Here is a 16,961-nt window from a genome sequence, read left to right on the forward strand (position 1 = left end):
GGAAGGCTGTCGGGTGTGTTTTTCAGTGGTGGGTTTGGTTGTTTGGGTTTTTTTTTTTTTTTTTGAAATAGTAAATATATGGGTTTTTTTTCCCAACAAAGTCAGTTTCACTGTCACCTATCCAAGAACTTAAATTTTGCATAGGTGTACCAAAAGCAAGGTTTCCAAGGATTTAAACAAAGGAAATAAGACTCCTTTGTGTTGTGATGTTTCATAAAAGCAAACCTTAAATAAATACAATCTAGGCAGCCTCAGTGAACACTGCATTGATTATATTCATTCAAATTTTTATCACATTCCAAAAAATCACCAAGCAAGAAACTAATTCTTCCATTTTACTTTTCAGTTTCTGGAGAAGGCTTGCAGTAGAAATAAATTTGCTGTAACAGTGCTTTTAATACTGTCATTTTCACATACTACTAGAATTAACTTCTGTTAACAAAGAGTAGCAGCTCGTTTTTGCACACTTGCATGCATTTTAATGGAGAAATTCTGCACAAGCCAACAGCTTTACAGGTCATTCCCACTGCGTGAGGAGCCACAGATTCTTGGGAGATGCTCTAGCAATGCTGTTCCGTTCCTTTGTAAGGAATCAGAGGTTCAATATAAGCCAAGAAGAAGAATTCAGCAACCACGAAGAGGCCACAATCTGCATAATGGAGCACACCTGCTTTCTCTGCAGCAGCAGAGATGCTTACAGGGCTGGACAGAAGCACAGTCAGTAGGTTCAGGCAGCTCTTGCTCCTGTAACACCTGAGTAGGCAGCACCCACTATCAAAGCCAAGCTACTCCTCCGTTGCAGTGGCTTTTTTGGGCTTTCATTGCCCAATGGCACAGATAGTACCCCTTCTGTAACGTGCCACTTGGAGAAATTCTTACCAAGCACAGCATAAGGGTTTGATTTAGCTGCTGATAGTTATTTGGACTGACTCATAATAAGGTAGACACCTGCAATGATTTAGAAGCCTGTTTTTTTTCTTGATATAATCAGCTTCAATAAATTCTAGCTCAAGTTACACAGGACAGTTCACATCCAAGTTTAACCTCTTGTCCAATGCATATTAAAAATGCATTTCCTTTTACGGAACTTGGATAGAAAATATGTAGCCAGTTACTTCAGTGGAGCTAAGATACCATGACCATAACTCAGGGGAAATAACTCTTGACAATACAAGTTACACTGAAAAAAAAAAAAAAACCAAACAACCCTGTAACTTTCTGTAGCACAAAGGTATTTCACATCACTGCTGCTTTCTTTTAATTATGAAGAATATATAGACACACATTAACATCACACAAGTATGTTTCAGTTTATACTTTTTCTAAAAAATGAATAATTGCCCAATTAGGTTGGAAGTGTTTTATTACTCTTTTGAATTCATTAGCCATGATAAAATGTCAAAAGCACCAGTCAAGACAGAAATAAATAACACAATCTCATGTTAGAGAGAAAGTTGCAAATACAGTATATTAAATTATAGCAATATGCTGCTTCACACCAACCGATGTAGACAGCACACTAGGGAGACAGTAGTTTTACTCACGATCATTGAAAAGATCTATTACCAGAACAGGGGAGCTGCACACCCAACCACAAGCATCATTCTTTTACCAATTTACTTTATGAATTTAATCAAGGGTTTGAACTGACAGTTTTGGAAGTTCAACATCCCCTTTGTCTAGAGGTAACAAAAGTGGTACAAAGCTTTTCACAATAAGCCACACAAAAAGCCAAGGCTTTCACATCTTTGTAGTCTTTGCTTTCAGGTCCATTCCTGCACCAAGTCAGTTTAAAGCCACATCTTAAAGTCCTCCTTAGTACATAGTAAAGATAAACTCAGGGCAGGCAACATATGCAAAATTAATATCATAGTATTATGAAAATGCACTTCAGGGGCTTTGAGCAGAGCATCTCTTCAAGTTTATGGGGAGCACTGTATCAGTCAAAGTGAAGGAAGGAAGTTACAGTCCCTTTGGGGAAGAAAATCCATACAGAAAAGCCATATTAAAAATATTAAGACAAGGCCTCTACAATTGCACACCACTTCAGGCCTGAATTAAATCAGGACTATTCTATTAGATGTTGCCCTGATTTCTCTTTTACGGCCTACAGCAAAGTTTTCCACTGAAAAAAAATAGTGAAAACAACCCCAAATTCTCTACTGAAGGCCTAGTAACATGTCACTTGTGTGACATCTCATGGTCAGTAAGAGACCATAAGCACGTCCTCTTCCAGGCAGACATTTGAAAGAAATAATCTTCTGTCAGGGAAAATGGATGTAATATATACTGTAGTGAAGTCACTTCTTATAAAAAAAAAACATAATACATACGGGCAGATGCACTGTAAAATAAACAGCTTATACAACAACTAAAGTTTGAAACATCTGAGGTCAGATAGAGATTCTCCTTTCAGCTTTCTACTCCATTTTTTATGTTTAACTTCACCCCTGCTTTAATGTGATGTCTGTACTTCAAACTAAAAAAAAATTGTACATGAAAAAATATATATGATCATTCTGGTGAGGAAAAGCATTCCCATGATTACTCAAGCTCAGAAATTTTTTTTAATTAACTAAATGTGTTAAATTATCCCAGTGATTAAATCTTGTTATTTACAAGATCAAGTACTACTCTGATTCTTGGTAATGGCGCAGTATCTAAATTAAGATCACAGGGGTCAGATTACATTCTGGTTGCTAAAAGCTTTCTTCTTTAGCTGTCTATCCAGTTCTTGGAGTTTTTGAGTCTGGAAGAAAGGAGATGAAGCCAAACATTTTTATGCCTCACCATATTTTACATCTAGGTCAATTTTTGTTATTTAGTCCCATGACTCAGTAACATGGTTTAAATTTGAAGCCTGTAACAATTGTAACTAAGAATACAGAAGACAACACATTTTTGTTCACAGTAACACACTCATTACTGTACTCACTGGTAACCTTCAATTTTGTAATTAATTTTAAGTACCGTGTTTCCAAATACCTCTGCATAAAGGCGCCAAATTATTTGTGTGGGAGCATCAAATTTCCTGATATTTTCCAAATAATCCTTAAAAACACCTCACCGATCACCAAACTTGTACTTTGAAGAATTCTACAGAAACATTGCACTGACTTTGCACCACAAGGGCTTATACATTCAAAAGGCAGCTTTCTGGAGTGCAGGTCCATCCATTCACATTGGGGAAAAAAGTTCACATAAACTCCAAAAATGAGAAAATGAAGTGAAACCTAATGTGACTTTACACCAATAAGAACAACAATAAGGACAATTACTATAACAAACAAAATTAAAATAACAAGCATCTTCCGATTCTTCTTTTGATATTGCTCTGCCTATAGAAACAGAAAAGAAAGAGTTAATACTTAGATTTCTGCCAAGGTACAGACTCTTGTTTAGTATAAGTGCAGTACATGTATCTCAGAACTGTTCTTTGGTAATTTGACATTTCATACAACGTATATTGCAAGCAACTCCCACAAAATAACTCTGGTCTGCACTGTAGACTTCAGTGAAGGTAAGTGTGCACTGAAGTCACATTTATCTGTATTAAACAGCAGACTCTATAAAGAAGAATACATCCTCATGTCAGTTAAGCAACCTTACTGTGACTACTTTTCAGGAGTCCTTGAGAGGTCCCTATGCCTCCACAGGACATACGAGCTACACAGAAGTTGTGTGAAACAGTAGAAGTTGGTAAGACGTTTTAAGTCATTTTGCTGATAATGAGATTCCTGTATCATATTTGAAGGACATTGAAATTCACAATAAAACTTCATTATTTAATAGGCATTTTTGTTGTACCTGATTCAGCTGTGTATTTTCATTTAATTTCAATTAGAACTGAAAGCTTTCTTTTTGTTTTGGTTCTCAGTTTTCTGCTTCATTCCTTCTTTCTTCTAACCACATTTTCTCATCCCTTTCCTCTTTTTCCCAGGGGAATTAAAAGGAGGCAACGTGGAGAAAACTCTCCAAAAGCCAAATGAAAGTCTGCTAATAGAAGCTAAACAAAACAAAACTTGCATTTAATTCTTTTTAAATTAACAAACCTTCAATATTTAAAGGGAAAAATATATTAATTCTCCTTTATAGTCCCTGGAAAGTAATTAAGTATTATCAGATCTGCTAAAGAGGAGTTTTTGACCTGAAACTATGTAACATGCAACCACTGTGATTATTTACTTTATTAGGCTTTAAGTATCACAGCCTGACAAAGTATCACAACTGATTCCAATTTTCATGTGAAGCAGGAACTGGTAACTAGTGCTTCATATCACCAGACTTCTGCAGTGAATTAATGCAATTTCTGTGAAAGTGCTGTCTCAATAGTTTGTAATAATTATGCCAATTAAAACAGAAAAGAAAATTGACATCATAGATATTAAATCAGAATAAAGCTATCAACAGCATTAGAAACAGCAAGGTATTTGTGTTTGATATTACTATTCAGACCTGTGTGCATGTCTCCCATGATAGGTGAAAAAATTCCTATGCTGTACTGAAAACAGGTATATATTGCATCAAATACCCATACTCTAGTCAGCAATCCTAACAAGGGTTTGCTGACAATTCATTAACTGCCACTAGACTAGAAATAGCATTGATTCCAACTGATTAATTTATTTCCAGTTCAGTTTGTGCAAATTGCTTGCAATTACTTTAAGCCTTGTTCACCAATGGTCAATGACTTTAGTGATCTCCAATTCACTTTTATGTATAACAAGAATAAACCTATAACCAATTTATTTTGCTTTTCCTCAAATGGCACTTTTTTGCTCTCCATATATTAGAAGTCTACCATAATATGAAGAAGTTGAGTGTGTAGTAATAAGATGTCCACATTTCCAAAACAGAATGTTTTACTTAAGAGGCTTTTGCATGAATCTCTCATTCTACTTTATTTCCAGCAATGGAAGGGTTGAACTGAGCTGACAAGTCCGAACTTAGCTTAAAATCAAAACAAAAAAGCCAACAAAACAACCACAAAATGCTGTGTTCTGCTGCCAATTCAAACTTTTCAGATGTTCATAGTAAAAGCTTCACATTAAAAGCATAAGGTTAGACCTAACTTCTAACAAGTGTCAGATGGTAAGAGAAAACATTAAAAATTATTCTTGCTGCTCACATTATTGAGATAATGTTTTCAAAGTAGGAGATACCCACTGACTGAAATCTATAGCGAGGTACCCAATAACCAGCCCTATTTCACAAGTGCTGGGCTCTCCAGAGAAGGAATTGCAGATAGGTCCCACCACGTCAACAATATAAAGATCAAAGCACATCACTTGGATGCCCAGAAGTTATTTAAGAAATTAACACTAGGCATCAAGCATGACATTAACTGAAATTATATGAAAAGTTCCTAGTATAGCATAGTTGGACATTTTATACAGTACAGCAATCATTTCTAAAAGGGACGATGTCCAATTGAAAAATGACTGAATAACTTAGTTCTACTAAATTATAAAAGATTATTAGATATTCAGAGCAGCTTAAGTATTCTTTACTTACCTTGTGTAGTTGTTTGAGACCCTCTTCAGTTTTCATACATGACTGTTCGACATTGTAGTCAATTCTATCTAGAACTGTTCCCTAAATAAAATGGAGAGAATCAGCACCAAATTGAACCTAAATGAACGTCATAAAGCAATTATTATGAACAGCAGAGTAATTAACAATACTCACAGCAAACAGCTAATGAAGTACGTAAACTAGGAACTCTTACAGAACTAGTTGGGACTTCGTTAAAGGACCTCCTTGCTCAATGCCTAACTGGCAGCTCTGTCACCATCTCATCACAACCCTTAATAATCACCTTACTTCCAGTCCAGGTGCTTTTGGCTGACACAACCTAAACTGAATCTCTGGGAGAAATAACCAACAGAACTTTGGCATTCTATGTTTTTTTTTTAGTCTGACACTCATAACCAGTTGAATTTTTTATTTATTTTCATTAAGTCATCTTCTGGCAGATTTCAAGCAGAGGAAATCTTAGCCTGAAGAGGTAAGTTAGGAAAAGCAAGCAGCACATGAAAACAGGATGTTACAACCATCTGGAAGACTTAACACTACATGGAATCTCCTACTTCTTACTAACACTGTGATGTCAATGTACCTGTTCTACTATCATGGCTCCCAGGTCCCTAAATATTTCATTGAGATCAGAGATTGACTGTACAATCTGACGGATTTCTCGTTCCCGCTCTTCCACCATCAATGTGTTTTGCTCCACCAATGCTAGCTGGTCATCTGTAAAACCCTGTTGAAATAAAAGATTTAGATGTTGAACTAACATTAACAGCATGAAAACACTACAAATAATTACAAGGATTATAAGATTTCATAACACAACAGTCCTTTTGGAATTTCCTTAGTAGACAAGTATCTAAAAAAACTTACTGTATTTTAAAAACAGAGTTTCAGGGTCACTAAAATAACTTGGACAGCTATTTATAGTTTGAGCAGAGAAAATGTAAATCTCGCATCCTGCCCAAACTCACAACTTTTTAAAATAAGATCTGTCCTAAAACAATGTTTTTATTGGTGTACAAAACCAATACATGCAAGTGTCTGGTAGTTATGGAATATCTACTGATTGACCAGCATTACAGAAAGTCCCATAATGCCAATGTGTAAAGACACAGCAGCAATTCTGACTTTTTTTTTTTTTTTTTTTTTTTTTTTTTAAACTGTAGAGACCTTACTGGTTTTGTCTCCCAAGGCCAATCATAACTGAACACTATCCTTTCTCCATCACTCTTGTTTAGAGATAAGTGAAAAACCTCTTATACACAAGATTAGCTGAAAAGCTGCCTTGAATTTTTTTGGTAAGTTTTCAGTTAAACAGTAAGCGTTACAGTTAAGAGTATTCTGCAGCACTATTAGATAGGACACAATAGAACAGATCCCACCATTGCTTAGAAATTCAGTATCCCCAAACTCCACAAAGTAAAACAAAGTGGGTCGGGTATGGCTCCACAACATAACTGTGCAGAAACAAATCATTACACCATTATTTGTAATAATTTGTAATACTGAAAAGCTTCAGTGACACTTTAAAGTTAACTTTAAAGAGTGCCACCTTCCATCCAAACTCAGAATGACAGTTTCTAACAATTGCATCTGCCCAGAAAGGTGGTATGACAAAGGACAGCACTGTATTTACAGACCTTTAGTCCCTGTCAGTCATGTAAGGAGGATTCAGTAGTCAAACTGAGATCCCTCACACTGCAACGCTGAGGCTGATAGTGCAATCATCTTAACATCGCAACAGCAATATTAATTAGGAAAATGCATCACAGAAATCTGCAGAAATAGAATTTGCATGTAGCTTGGTGCTCATAGCATACCATTTTGATATTTTCATACTAAAATTAAAGGTATATTAAAAAGTTTCTTTGTATTGAATTTGGGTAATAATATCTTAACTTACTCTATCGTAAAGTGTATCATCCTCCCCATCATCCATCAGCGGGACTGAGGTGTCGAAGAAGTGTTTGGATCTTTCTTCTCTATTCTTCATGCCTGTAAAAGACAAACTATGTTTGAGCATAATATTTATGCACACTAAAATCAGACTAAAAGTAAGGTCTGAAGCACCAGATAGAAAAGCAGAAGAAAGAAAATCTGGCTAATGACAAATAGCAATATCTTAATTTTAACTGTCACACAGGCTTACTATTTAACAAAGCATAACAAATTCAACCAGACTTGCAAGACTCCAGTTAAATCAGTGATTTTTAAGTCATTGTGTTCCATGAAGTTAAAAAAAATAGGTAAGTTAAGAGCCTTAATGTGTGATCACTCTAGGCTATTTTCTAACAAATTCTCTTAGGAACATCCCTTATTTGAATTGTGATCTTAATTTCCACCTGTGCCATTTATACCTTTGGAGGAAGAAATACATCAGTATTAAATTTGAAGATCAAATTTTTGTGGGTTTCTCCCAAGATCAAAATAATCTTACTTAGCTGAAAATAGAATTGCACACAATTTTAGAATTTTAAACAGAGGATATTCCACTTGCAATCTGTTTATGGATGAAGACTTCATTTATCACAGACTACCAATCAACAGCAGGTATCATGTCTGAAGACCAACAGCTGCTTCACCAATATAACAGAAGTAGCTTTGCAGACCACAATTTGAGAAGCAATGATGCATTAAAAATGTGGATGGATGAAATACACTGGTTTTGTTGATATATTTAACCATGAAATTTCTCCTTTAGCAATATGAGAGGTAGAACAAAGCAGTTTGAACATGGGCTGTGAACCAAAAACTCCCAAATTCTAACCTCCACTCTAACATACTTCTGGCACTCCTGTGTGCATCACTTAACCCTTCTGTGCTTCAGTTTTCCCAACCAATAAAACAAGCACACCTTAATTAGTGGTTCCACAGAAGGTGCCCATGTATTACTGTATCTCTTATGCTTACGTTTGAGATAGTCAGACTGTGCATGCCTAAAGTTGGTGGATAGGTCCTGAAGGGACTGTGCTAAGGAAGACACTACATTCCTGAGAACACGTGCTTCTTGTTCTGTACAACTACGTGACCTGCTCTGCAAGACCTGGACTGCTCTCTGACATCTGTGAAATAACTGAGAAAACAATTCCATTAGTAAAAAAAACATACAGCAACACACACTTTAAATATCACATTGCAAAAGTTCCAAACGGAAGACTAATATTTTGATTTCTAAAGTTAATTTCTTATTGCCCAGTGCAATGTTTAAAAAGGTGCGGAAACACAGAACATAGGTGAACAAACGACTTCAAGCTAACAGGGTAGCAGAGTAACACAACTACTTCCAACCAAAGGCATTTGCTTCATTATAACTGCTTGGACTGGAAGCCTTAGAATATATATCTGTATTTCTCTGAGATATCTGTAAATGTGATTTGATTAAGTCTCCCAATCCTATTCCAAGCAGAAAAGCAAATAGGTAAGGTAAAAGAACAGGAAGGTTAAGTGACTTGAGAAATTCACTGAGACAGCAAGTGCAGTACCAAACACAGAGCCCAGGACTTCTGGCTCTCACCAATACTGATTACAAAAGAAATGCTTTATTCAAAAGGCAACCACTGCCTCCTCATGATGCATTACAGATACATCGAATTGTAGGTTTAGAACTGAAAGCAGTCTGTACCTGTGTGATCTCTTGGGTTGTTATTTCTATTGCCCGTTCTTCTTCACTGCTGTCATCCAGTGTTGGTCTGTTTAAATGTTTATCATGAAGACTGGCTAATTCTTTCATCTTCTGTTTAACCCTGGCAATATCATACTGAATCTAAAACAGAAAACCCAACAATGAAGAAAAGGAAGTGACTAATGTTTCAGAGGAAAAGCTTCTGACAAATGTTAGACAAAAATCACTGAAAGAAATCTATATGATATAAAAAGCAGACCAAAGATCATGAAAAAGAAAAACACACATAAAAAGCTGACTAAGAAGTAACTGAATAATCTCATATACTTAGAGTTTGCTACTTTTTAAACCTACTCTTGTTACGACTGCTGTTTTCAAATATGCTTCATTAAGTTGGAATAATATTTTTATCATTTTGTAATTAATATCATAGTAAGAAGGTTTAGCCAACTTCCAAAAATAGAAATGAAAATTCAGGTCACACCTTCAACTCTGTCAAATATTGTATAGCCTGAACTCAACAGTAGAAGTTAAATGACATGCTTTCAAACAAGTCATTAAAAATAAATCTGTAAGGGTGATTATTATCGTAGTAAAAAGGAGACCGATCACCTTTCTGCACAATGGGTTCTGTACGCACAAACTGAGGAGCCAACATGTGCTCCGAGAGTACATTTTAAAAGGATTTTCTGAAAGTCAAGAATAGCTTCACACTCCAAGTACTGGAAAAGGTTTTTAATTGGATGCCTCCAGAATAATTCCCTCACGTTTGTCCAAATATATCCATAACTTGCAAAGCACCGGTACTGCATAGGCAGGAAAAATTCTCCTGCTAGAAGACACTAACACTTCTGTTTTCAAACAGTAAACTGCTAATCTCCACCATTTTAGGGTCTATTCAATTGGACCCCTCAATAGGTTAAAACAAAAAGTCTACTGGAAGTGCTAATTTTTTTGTATCCTTCTTTCTAAGTTTCAAACTGAGAACAACTTTGCTTTGCTAAGAGCTTTAGGACATTCCTGCAGTCTCAAGTCCAAATGCTCAGCTACAGATGCAAACCAAGTCTTCTGGAATTTCTGGCCCTACATAACCTCCCTTTATTTCACTGGCAATATATACTTCAAGATAACGAGTCACAGCTTGCCTGATATTTTCTTCTAAACAAGGGTGTCAGTTTAGAAAACACACTTATTTTAATCTTTCTTCTAATACTAATTCTGTCGTAAAACTTACAGCACTGAGAACGTAACTGACAACACTAATAAATCCCTACACGAGAAATCAAAATCTGTGTTGGATTTGCCACACAACTTACTTCGTCTGCTCCATCAACCCATTTCGGAGGTAAGCGTTTTGTTACTCCAATTGCTGCTTCAGGATCTAAACTTATTCCTGATACCAGTGCCATACGATCATCAGCAAGCTACAGAAGATAAGAAAAGATAGCAAATTAATTTTACTCAAATTAGATCTGAATCCTTGAGCATCGGGAAAAAGTGCACGTATGCCTTCCCATAAAAATTAACCTCAAAAACGTGTTTGCGCACAATGCAGGCATGATCAAGCTCCACATCTCCTGGTTTGTCCTGTATGCTAATGACCTACATCCTCCCTTCCTACCGGATCTGAAAGATGAAAGTTACTCTTAGAATAAATTCTTAGCAGATTTTAAAGGAGAAAGCATGGCACTGCAGTGAGAATTCAAGTAATTCTCATGTTGGTACATTTCGTATTAGACGATTCACAGCCAAGGGATTCCCTAATCAACAGTGTAGCATGGTTTATATTGGGCCAGGTGAGTCTGAAAGTCTCATTTGGGAAAATCTCCAAATAAAAACGTTTATTACATCTCCAAGAAATAAAAACAGTATCCCATGATTGTTCTCAGACAATGTTGTATTTAGCCAGGCACTCACCTACTAGGCAGCTGAAGAACAAACACTCTTGCAAACTGCCAAGCAACTAAAATTGTTAATTTATTTATTTAACAGAAATTAAAAGGTGCTAAACAAAAGTAGCCAAGGCAGTGACCAATCCACACTTCTCTATATCACAATGATACATGCTTGCTACTTCAGCTATATGGCATGAGGCAAAGAAACTTGCAGGAAAATAGGTGGAATAATTCTCCAGAAAATTCCAGAGATTGTCAGAGAGTAAGACAATGTGCCAGCCAGCTTATACACAGCTTTCCACAGATCTGAGGGAGAGATGGAGGTAGGGAAGGAATAAAAGAAACCCTTTATCACAATTAATAGTCATAATTTGAATAATTCAGGTGCAACAAATCAGGGGTTTATATTATTGGAGGCTGATGCACACTGATGTACAGCAGCACAGCCGCAGTTGCAGAAGGGTATGATATATTTTTTGGAGACTCTTTTTGGGAATAGAATCCCATTTGTAGGGTTGAAATATTAACAGCTTTTAGGAGAAAAGGCACATAACTAATTAAAAGTATCTGAGTCACAAAATGCCTGTGATAAATCTCTCAGAATCTTATTTTTCAAATAACACTTTTGGATGCAGGTTGAATAACTTCAACCTCAACAAAGCTTAAAATATGACAACTATGAAGAAATAAGAACATAATGTGTCAGGTGTTTGTTTTGGTTTTGTTTGTTTTTCTATAAAGCTCAGTTTGGCAGAAACCAAAAGCCACGGTCTGATCTTGAATATACAGGTACAGATTTATTTATCTGCTTTGATATCATTGCCAGTAAAACATGCTGTTCACCCTCAATAAGAATTCTTTTGTTAAGGACAGCACTAGTGCTACTGACCTTTAAACAGATCAGAAGATTTTTCTTGGTAGGGTTTAGAAACTTATGTAAATAGACTCAGTGCTATAGTGCAGGTTCAAAGAAACCTATTTCTACAATGGCACAGTGTTGTATGAGGTTGTCCAGTGAAAGGATGGTATCTTTGCTCTTGGAGGTTTTTGAGACTCGCTTAAACAAAGTCATGGGTGACCCTATATAGACTACCAATAGTCTTGTTCTGAGCAGCAGCCTGAACTAGATATCTAGAGGTTCCTTCCAACAAGCATGCCTATGATTCTCCAATTTAAGGCTGAGTAGGATACACAGCTAACAGTGTGCAGGGCCACAGAGCAACACATAGCACTGGGGCCATAAATGCTTCCAGTCATCTTCCTCTGAGAGGAAGGCAGGGGAATGGATGAAATTGGAACACAAATATAGATCTTGTTGCCAGTTGAATCAGGCTTTGTGATTTCAGAGATAAACTAATCCTCCTTTACTGGAGATAGAAAGAGGTGGTATCATCAATGATACCACTTGAAACATACCTAGTTATGTCACTGTTTGTTCCCAGGGAAAGATTTCATACAAAAATCCTCACTTCCTTATCTCTCCCAGATTTCTAATTTTCCTTTATCAGGCCTGGAAAGCTCTGTGGTTCCCCACCCCCTCCCCCTTTAAAAAACAATCCTTCTTCCTTCCTGGGCAATTCTTTCCTGAAAGCCTGTTTTTTTATCCTTGACCTTATTTCCTGACCAATAAAGTTTATACAATTTATGCATAGCATAAAAAATAGTTAATGCTTCATTGTATACATATGGGATACAGTGACTTTATACAATAAGTCAGACTAATTTATACATGTATCTATTAACAATGTAACATGGTATCACAAAATGCTTGTCTTCTCTATTCAGCCTTATCCTTCTACTCTACATGGAAACACCTCATCCTACATAATGAAATTTAATAAAACTAGCAGAATAAAGAAAGGAACATTTTAGCTCAGCGATGTATGCTTGATGTACGATGGCAGAATAAAACGTGAAAAACAGTACCTCATCCAGCTCCTGAAGTGATTTGTGGATCCCATCAGCCCCATCCAGTTAGAGACAGCAAAAGATAAAAGGGAAAAGAGACATAGGACAGATATAGGGTATGGTCAGTTGAGAAAATACTAATTTATTTTTTAAGCATGATGGTTTACCAAGAACAAAACAAATTGGCTTTTAAAACACAACTATTCAATAAATACATCATGATATTGCACATTTTAAGTCAGCATTTTGCTTGATGCACAAACTTTTTAAAAAAAATATTTCAGTTGCTTGGTAAACAGAAAGAACATAAGAGATCAAGTTAAGAGCTTGGTTTGTTTTCCAAAGTAACTGCACAGTGAAGTTTCTAGTTACTAAAATTTCAGGTAGAAAAACTGCAATAGAATATATTGAAGTGTGACAGCAAGGGCAACTTGACTGCAGTATTCAACATCCACTGGTGAGTTAGAAGGTTTGATTATGATTGGAAGATGCACATATAAGCTTTGTAAGACATTTATTGACAAGCACCCCAGTTATCACAGGATAAAACAGACAGCAAAAGACAAAAAGCAACAGCAAATGTAGTGTACGCTCACTTATGTACACACTTATGGTCTGGTTTCAGGTAATGTTAATCCTACATGCATCTGAAAAAATACAAAAGGCTAGCATCTGCAACATATCTGCACCTCCTCTACTCATCAATCTTTGTACTGTAGAAGGTATGCGTGTGCAATAGGATATTTCACTCAAAGATTAATAAAGCAAGCAGATCTAAACCAGGGACAAAATACTTGTGGTTTAACAAAGCAGCAGGCTTTAACTACTGATCTCTTTTATCCTATACCAAGCTTTTGAAATAGGACTATACTGTTAAGAATGCTGCTTTGATTATCCGAGTTTAAGGAGTGGTTGACTGTCCACATGAGAATGCATCTTCCAGGGCAGAATGCAATTTTTGATAGAGAGCTCTCAGACTAAAGGATTTCTTCAGGAGAAGCCTGGAGAGTGAACTAAGGTAAGCTGAAGTGCTATGAGCTAGAATTTGCAACACTGCATTGCTGGCACGCAGCAGCTCTGCTCTGGGGATGCCACCTAAAAGGTAATTAGCTGCAACTCTGACAGCGATAGGCACCTTAGAAACATGAAAGGCGAATAGCTCACACTACCATCTTTACAATTCTTGCTAAAATAATACCCTTGTAGTAACTACAGAACTCTGAACTGTCTGCCAGGATCAAGACTGAGCCATTGACTAACTCCACCCACTGCACAAGAGCAACAATTTCCAATCACTGTTAGCTTTCATTACATTTGAATAACCATCCTAGAAAATAGCTTCAATTAACATTAACAAACACTGTAAATAAATGTTTTATGCAAGTGCTAAGTGTTATTGCACTCACTGTTGAGTAAAAGTGTAGTTTCACCGCTCAGTAGTCTGTATGTGAGTTTAAACTATCACTAACTTTTCTAAGTGATAATTTATACAAAGCCAAGGATCTAAAGAAGTGATATTGGTATTGGCAAAACCCCACGCTAACAAGAACTAAATGCAGTGCCAAATTAAACATGTCTAATACGCATTACTATTGACATTTCCTGTTCCGCAAATGCAATTTAACATGTAGGTTGCTAGACACAGGTGTAATAAAGTTAACAATGAACAAAGAGCATTCCACTGCAACTCATCAGTTGAAATAAAATTTGCAACACGAAGTCCTGCTTTTCCTAACAAAAGTGCATTAATGTAAAGCAATTTATAATGATGAGACTACCAGCAGATATTTACTGGTGCCTATTACAAATAAATAACAACTTTGAACAGAAAGTGTAAAAACCTCAGCAGAGCTGAGCTGCCAAGCAGTCCATCAGTCTGACTAGCTCAAAACTTCGAAAAAGCCACATAAACTGCCACTGAACAAATGACTTTTTGAAGTTTCTGTAACGAGGACTTGCACTAGACTCTACCAACTCCCCTCACTCACAGACGACTTTCAGTATTATTTGTTATTTGGAGGGGGGAATAAAAAGGGCAACGGACATCAGAGCAAATTATGGAAAAATTCAAGCAATGGGAATAATCTACACTAGTGCATTTAACAGTGCCCACACTGAAGTGAATAGAAGAGTTCTGCTCTGTGAAATGACTTGGATTTTTTTCTTTGGGGAAAGGAGGCATCAAAAGCGCAAGGGATGAAAAACCTCAAGTCAATGCAAACACGAAGTTACTAGAACAATAACTGTATTATTCATGAAGTGAACAGAGACGTGATCAGCACCAGGACAGATCTCTTCTATTCCTTTTACGTGAAGTAGTAGGAAAAAGGGATCAACAAGGTGGGGAGGGAGGGGCAGAGGAGGAAAGTACAGAGGACGGTGGGGTTTTGAGGAGAGGGCTCAGAGAAAGGGAGCTAGGGAGACCCGGGCCGGCTGGAGGGGGGGTCGGGTAAGGCTGGAGGGTCGGACGGGAGGAGCGGGGCACACAGCACGGCTGCCTGGCAGCCCTAGGCGCAGCAAGGTACAGTAGGATGAAGGGAGGAGACTCACCGCAGCAGCCATGCTACGTGAACTCAGAGGGCTGGAGGAGCCGTAACTACTCACTTGCTCGGCCAGCAGCTGCCGGCTCTGCACCGCGTTGTTCCGCAACAACAAGAACGCGTCCGTTAGACGCCGGGTGGCCATGGCCTACCGCCCCGGGGCCCCTCGCCCCGGGGCCGCTCGGCGCCTCGCTGCCGGGCCCTCGGCCCTAGCTCAGCCCCGGGGCCCGCGGGCAGAGACGGCGGCCGCCCCCGGCGACGCCCGCTGGCCGCTCACAGGGCCCGGGCGGAGACCCCCGGCGCCGGGACCCCCCGGCCGCCGGCCCCATCCATCCCCCCCCGGATCCGACCGCAGCCCCAGCAACGGCCCGGCTCACTTCCGCGTTGTGCATCGCTCAGCGCCTTCCGGCCCGCCCCTCTCCGTCCCGCTCCGCCCGGGCCCGCCGACCGCAGCACCAACGTTCCGGGCCTCACTGCGGCCGGGGGCGAGCAAAACCCCACATCCAACCCAAACGGCTGTGAACCCCCCCTTGGGGCTAAGAGACCCCAGCCCTCTGCCGCTCCCGGCCCTAGCTAGGGGGGCGTGGGGGGGGTTAGTGCCTTGTGTTGGTTGCCCATAACGAGAGCCAGGTGCGGGCCTGCGCAAATGGTGGCCTCGTGTCTCCACACGTGTGCCTGGGCTCCCTCGCTGGCGGCTGGGCTGGGGTCTTGCCTTTCCCTGGCGGGGAAACTTGGCTAAATGGCTTCCTACAAAGAAGCCCTAACATTTCCATAGCTTTTTCAGTTAACTTGCTCCTTCTCACTGCTGTGAAGCATCCTCGAAAGGCACGAGTTTGGTTCAAAGCGAAATACCGGAGTATGACCATTTTGGTTTGGCAAGGCCTCCGCTTGTGCCTTCTCAACAAGAGCGTAAATTCATCAAACATTTAATTAAGTTTTGTGATTGCTCATGGCTTCTTCTTGCTCATCACTCCCAAGTACCAGTCTCTGACAGGCTTAATCCTTGACAAACACCAGTCCTTGGTATGTAAAGTTACAGAGAGATAATCATCAAGCAATAAGCAGTTCGTTCTCTATATCAATGGCTTCTCTTTTCCCATTTATGTTTTGTCTTCTGAATCCCCCCACACCTTCCCCCCAATTTCCTTTGCTTCCAGTGAATTTTCTGTTTTCCAAAAAACCTCACGCAACTTTCCCCCCCCCAACTATTCAAAAATCAGGTCGTTCCCTGAAAACGAACAAGCCGTTTAAAATGACAATACTGGGTTTCACTTTCTGAAAGAGGCTTTTTTATAAGGCGGACTGAAATGATTTTTCCCCTGCTGCTCTGTCCGGCCAGCCTGGGTCCGCCCTGCGCGGGGCAGACGTGACACGAGTTGGGGTTTGGGCTCCCTCCTGCGCACCCCACGCCATGTCTGCACCTCGCGCTGGCACCCTGAGGGACGTCCAACGTGTCCCTTGTGA

General features: G+C 38.8%; 1 protein-coding gene across 6 annotated transcripts; it reads right to left on the reverse strand.

Annotated features, from left to right (window-relative positions):
• Positions 1–1,345: 1,345 nt before the first annotated feature.
• STX16 (syntaxin 16) lies at positions 1,346–15,886 on the reverse strand. 6 transcript variants are annotated; one of them, XM_030009935.2, is made up of 9 exons: positions 15,508–15,885; positions 12,976–12,987; positions 10,471–10,578; positions 9,155–9,295; positions 8,443–8,605; positions 7,436–7,527; positions 6,119–6,262; positions 5,515–5,595; positions 1,346–3,338 (listed from the first exon to the last, which is right to left on the reverse strand). In XM_030009935.2, the coding sequence occupies exons 1-9, from the start codon at positions 15,640–15,642 to the stop codon at positions 3,234–3,236; spliced, it is 981 nt and encodes a 326-aa protein (XP_029865795.1). In that variant the 5' UTR covers positions 15,643–15,885; the 3' UTR covers positions 1,346–3,233. The 6 variants fall into 6 exon arrangements, with proteins under 6 accessions (XP_029865795.1, XP_029865799.1, XP_029865800.1 ...); XM_030009939.2 differs by having other exon boundaries at positions 15,562–15,884; XM_030009937.2 differs by lacking the exon at positions 1,346–3,338 and adding an exon at positions 3,353–4,006 and having other exon boundaries at positions 15,508–15,886.
• Between the last annotated feature and the right edge of the window lie 1,075 nt (positions 15,887–16,961).

This window comes from Aquila chrysaetos, chromosome 3 (assembly GCF_900496995.4).
Source record: "Aquila chrysaetos chrysaetos chromosome 3, bAquChr1.4, whole genome shotgun sequence".
NCBI lineage: Eukaryota > Metazoa > Chordata > Aves > Accipitriformes > Accipitridae > Aquila > Aquila chrysaetos.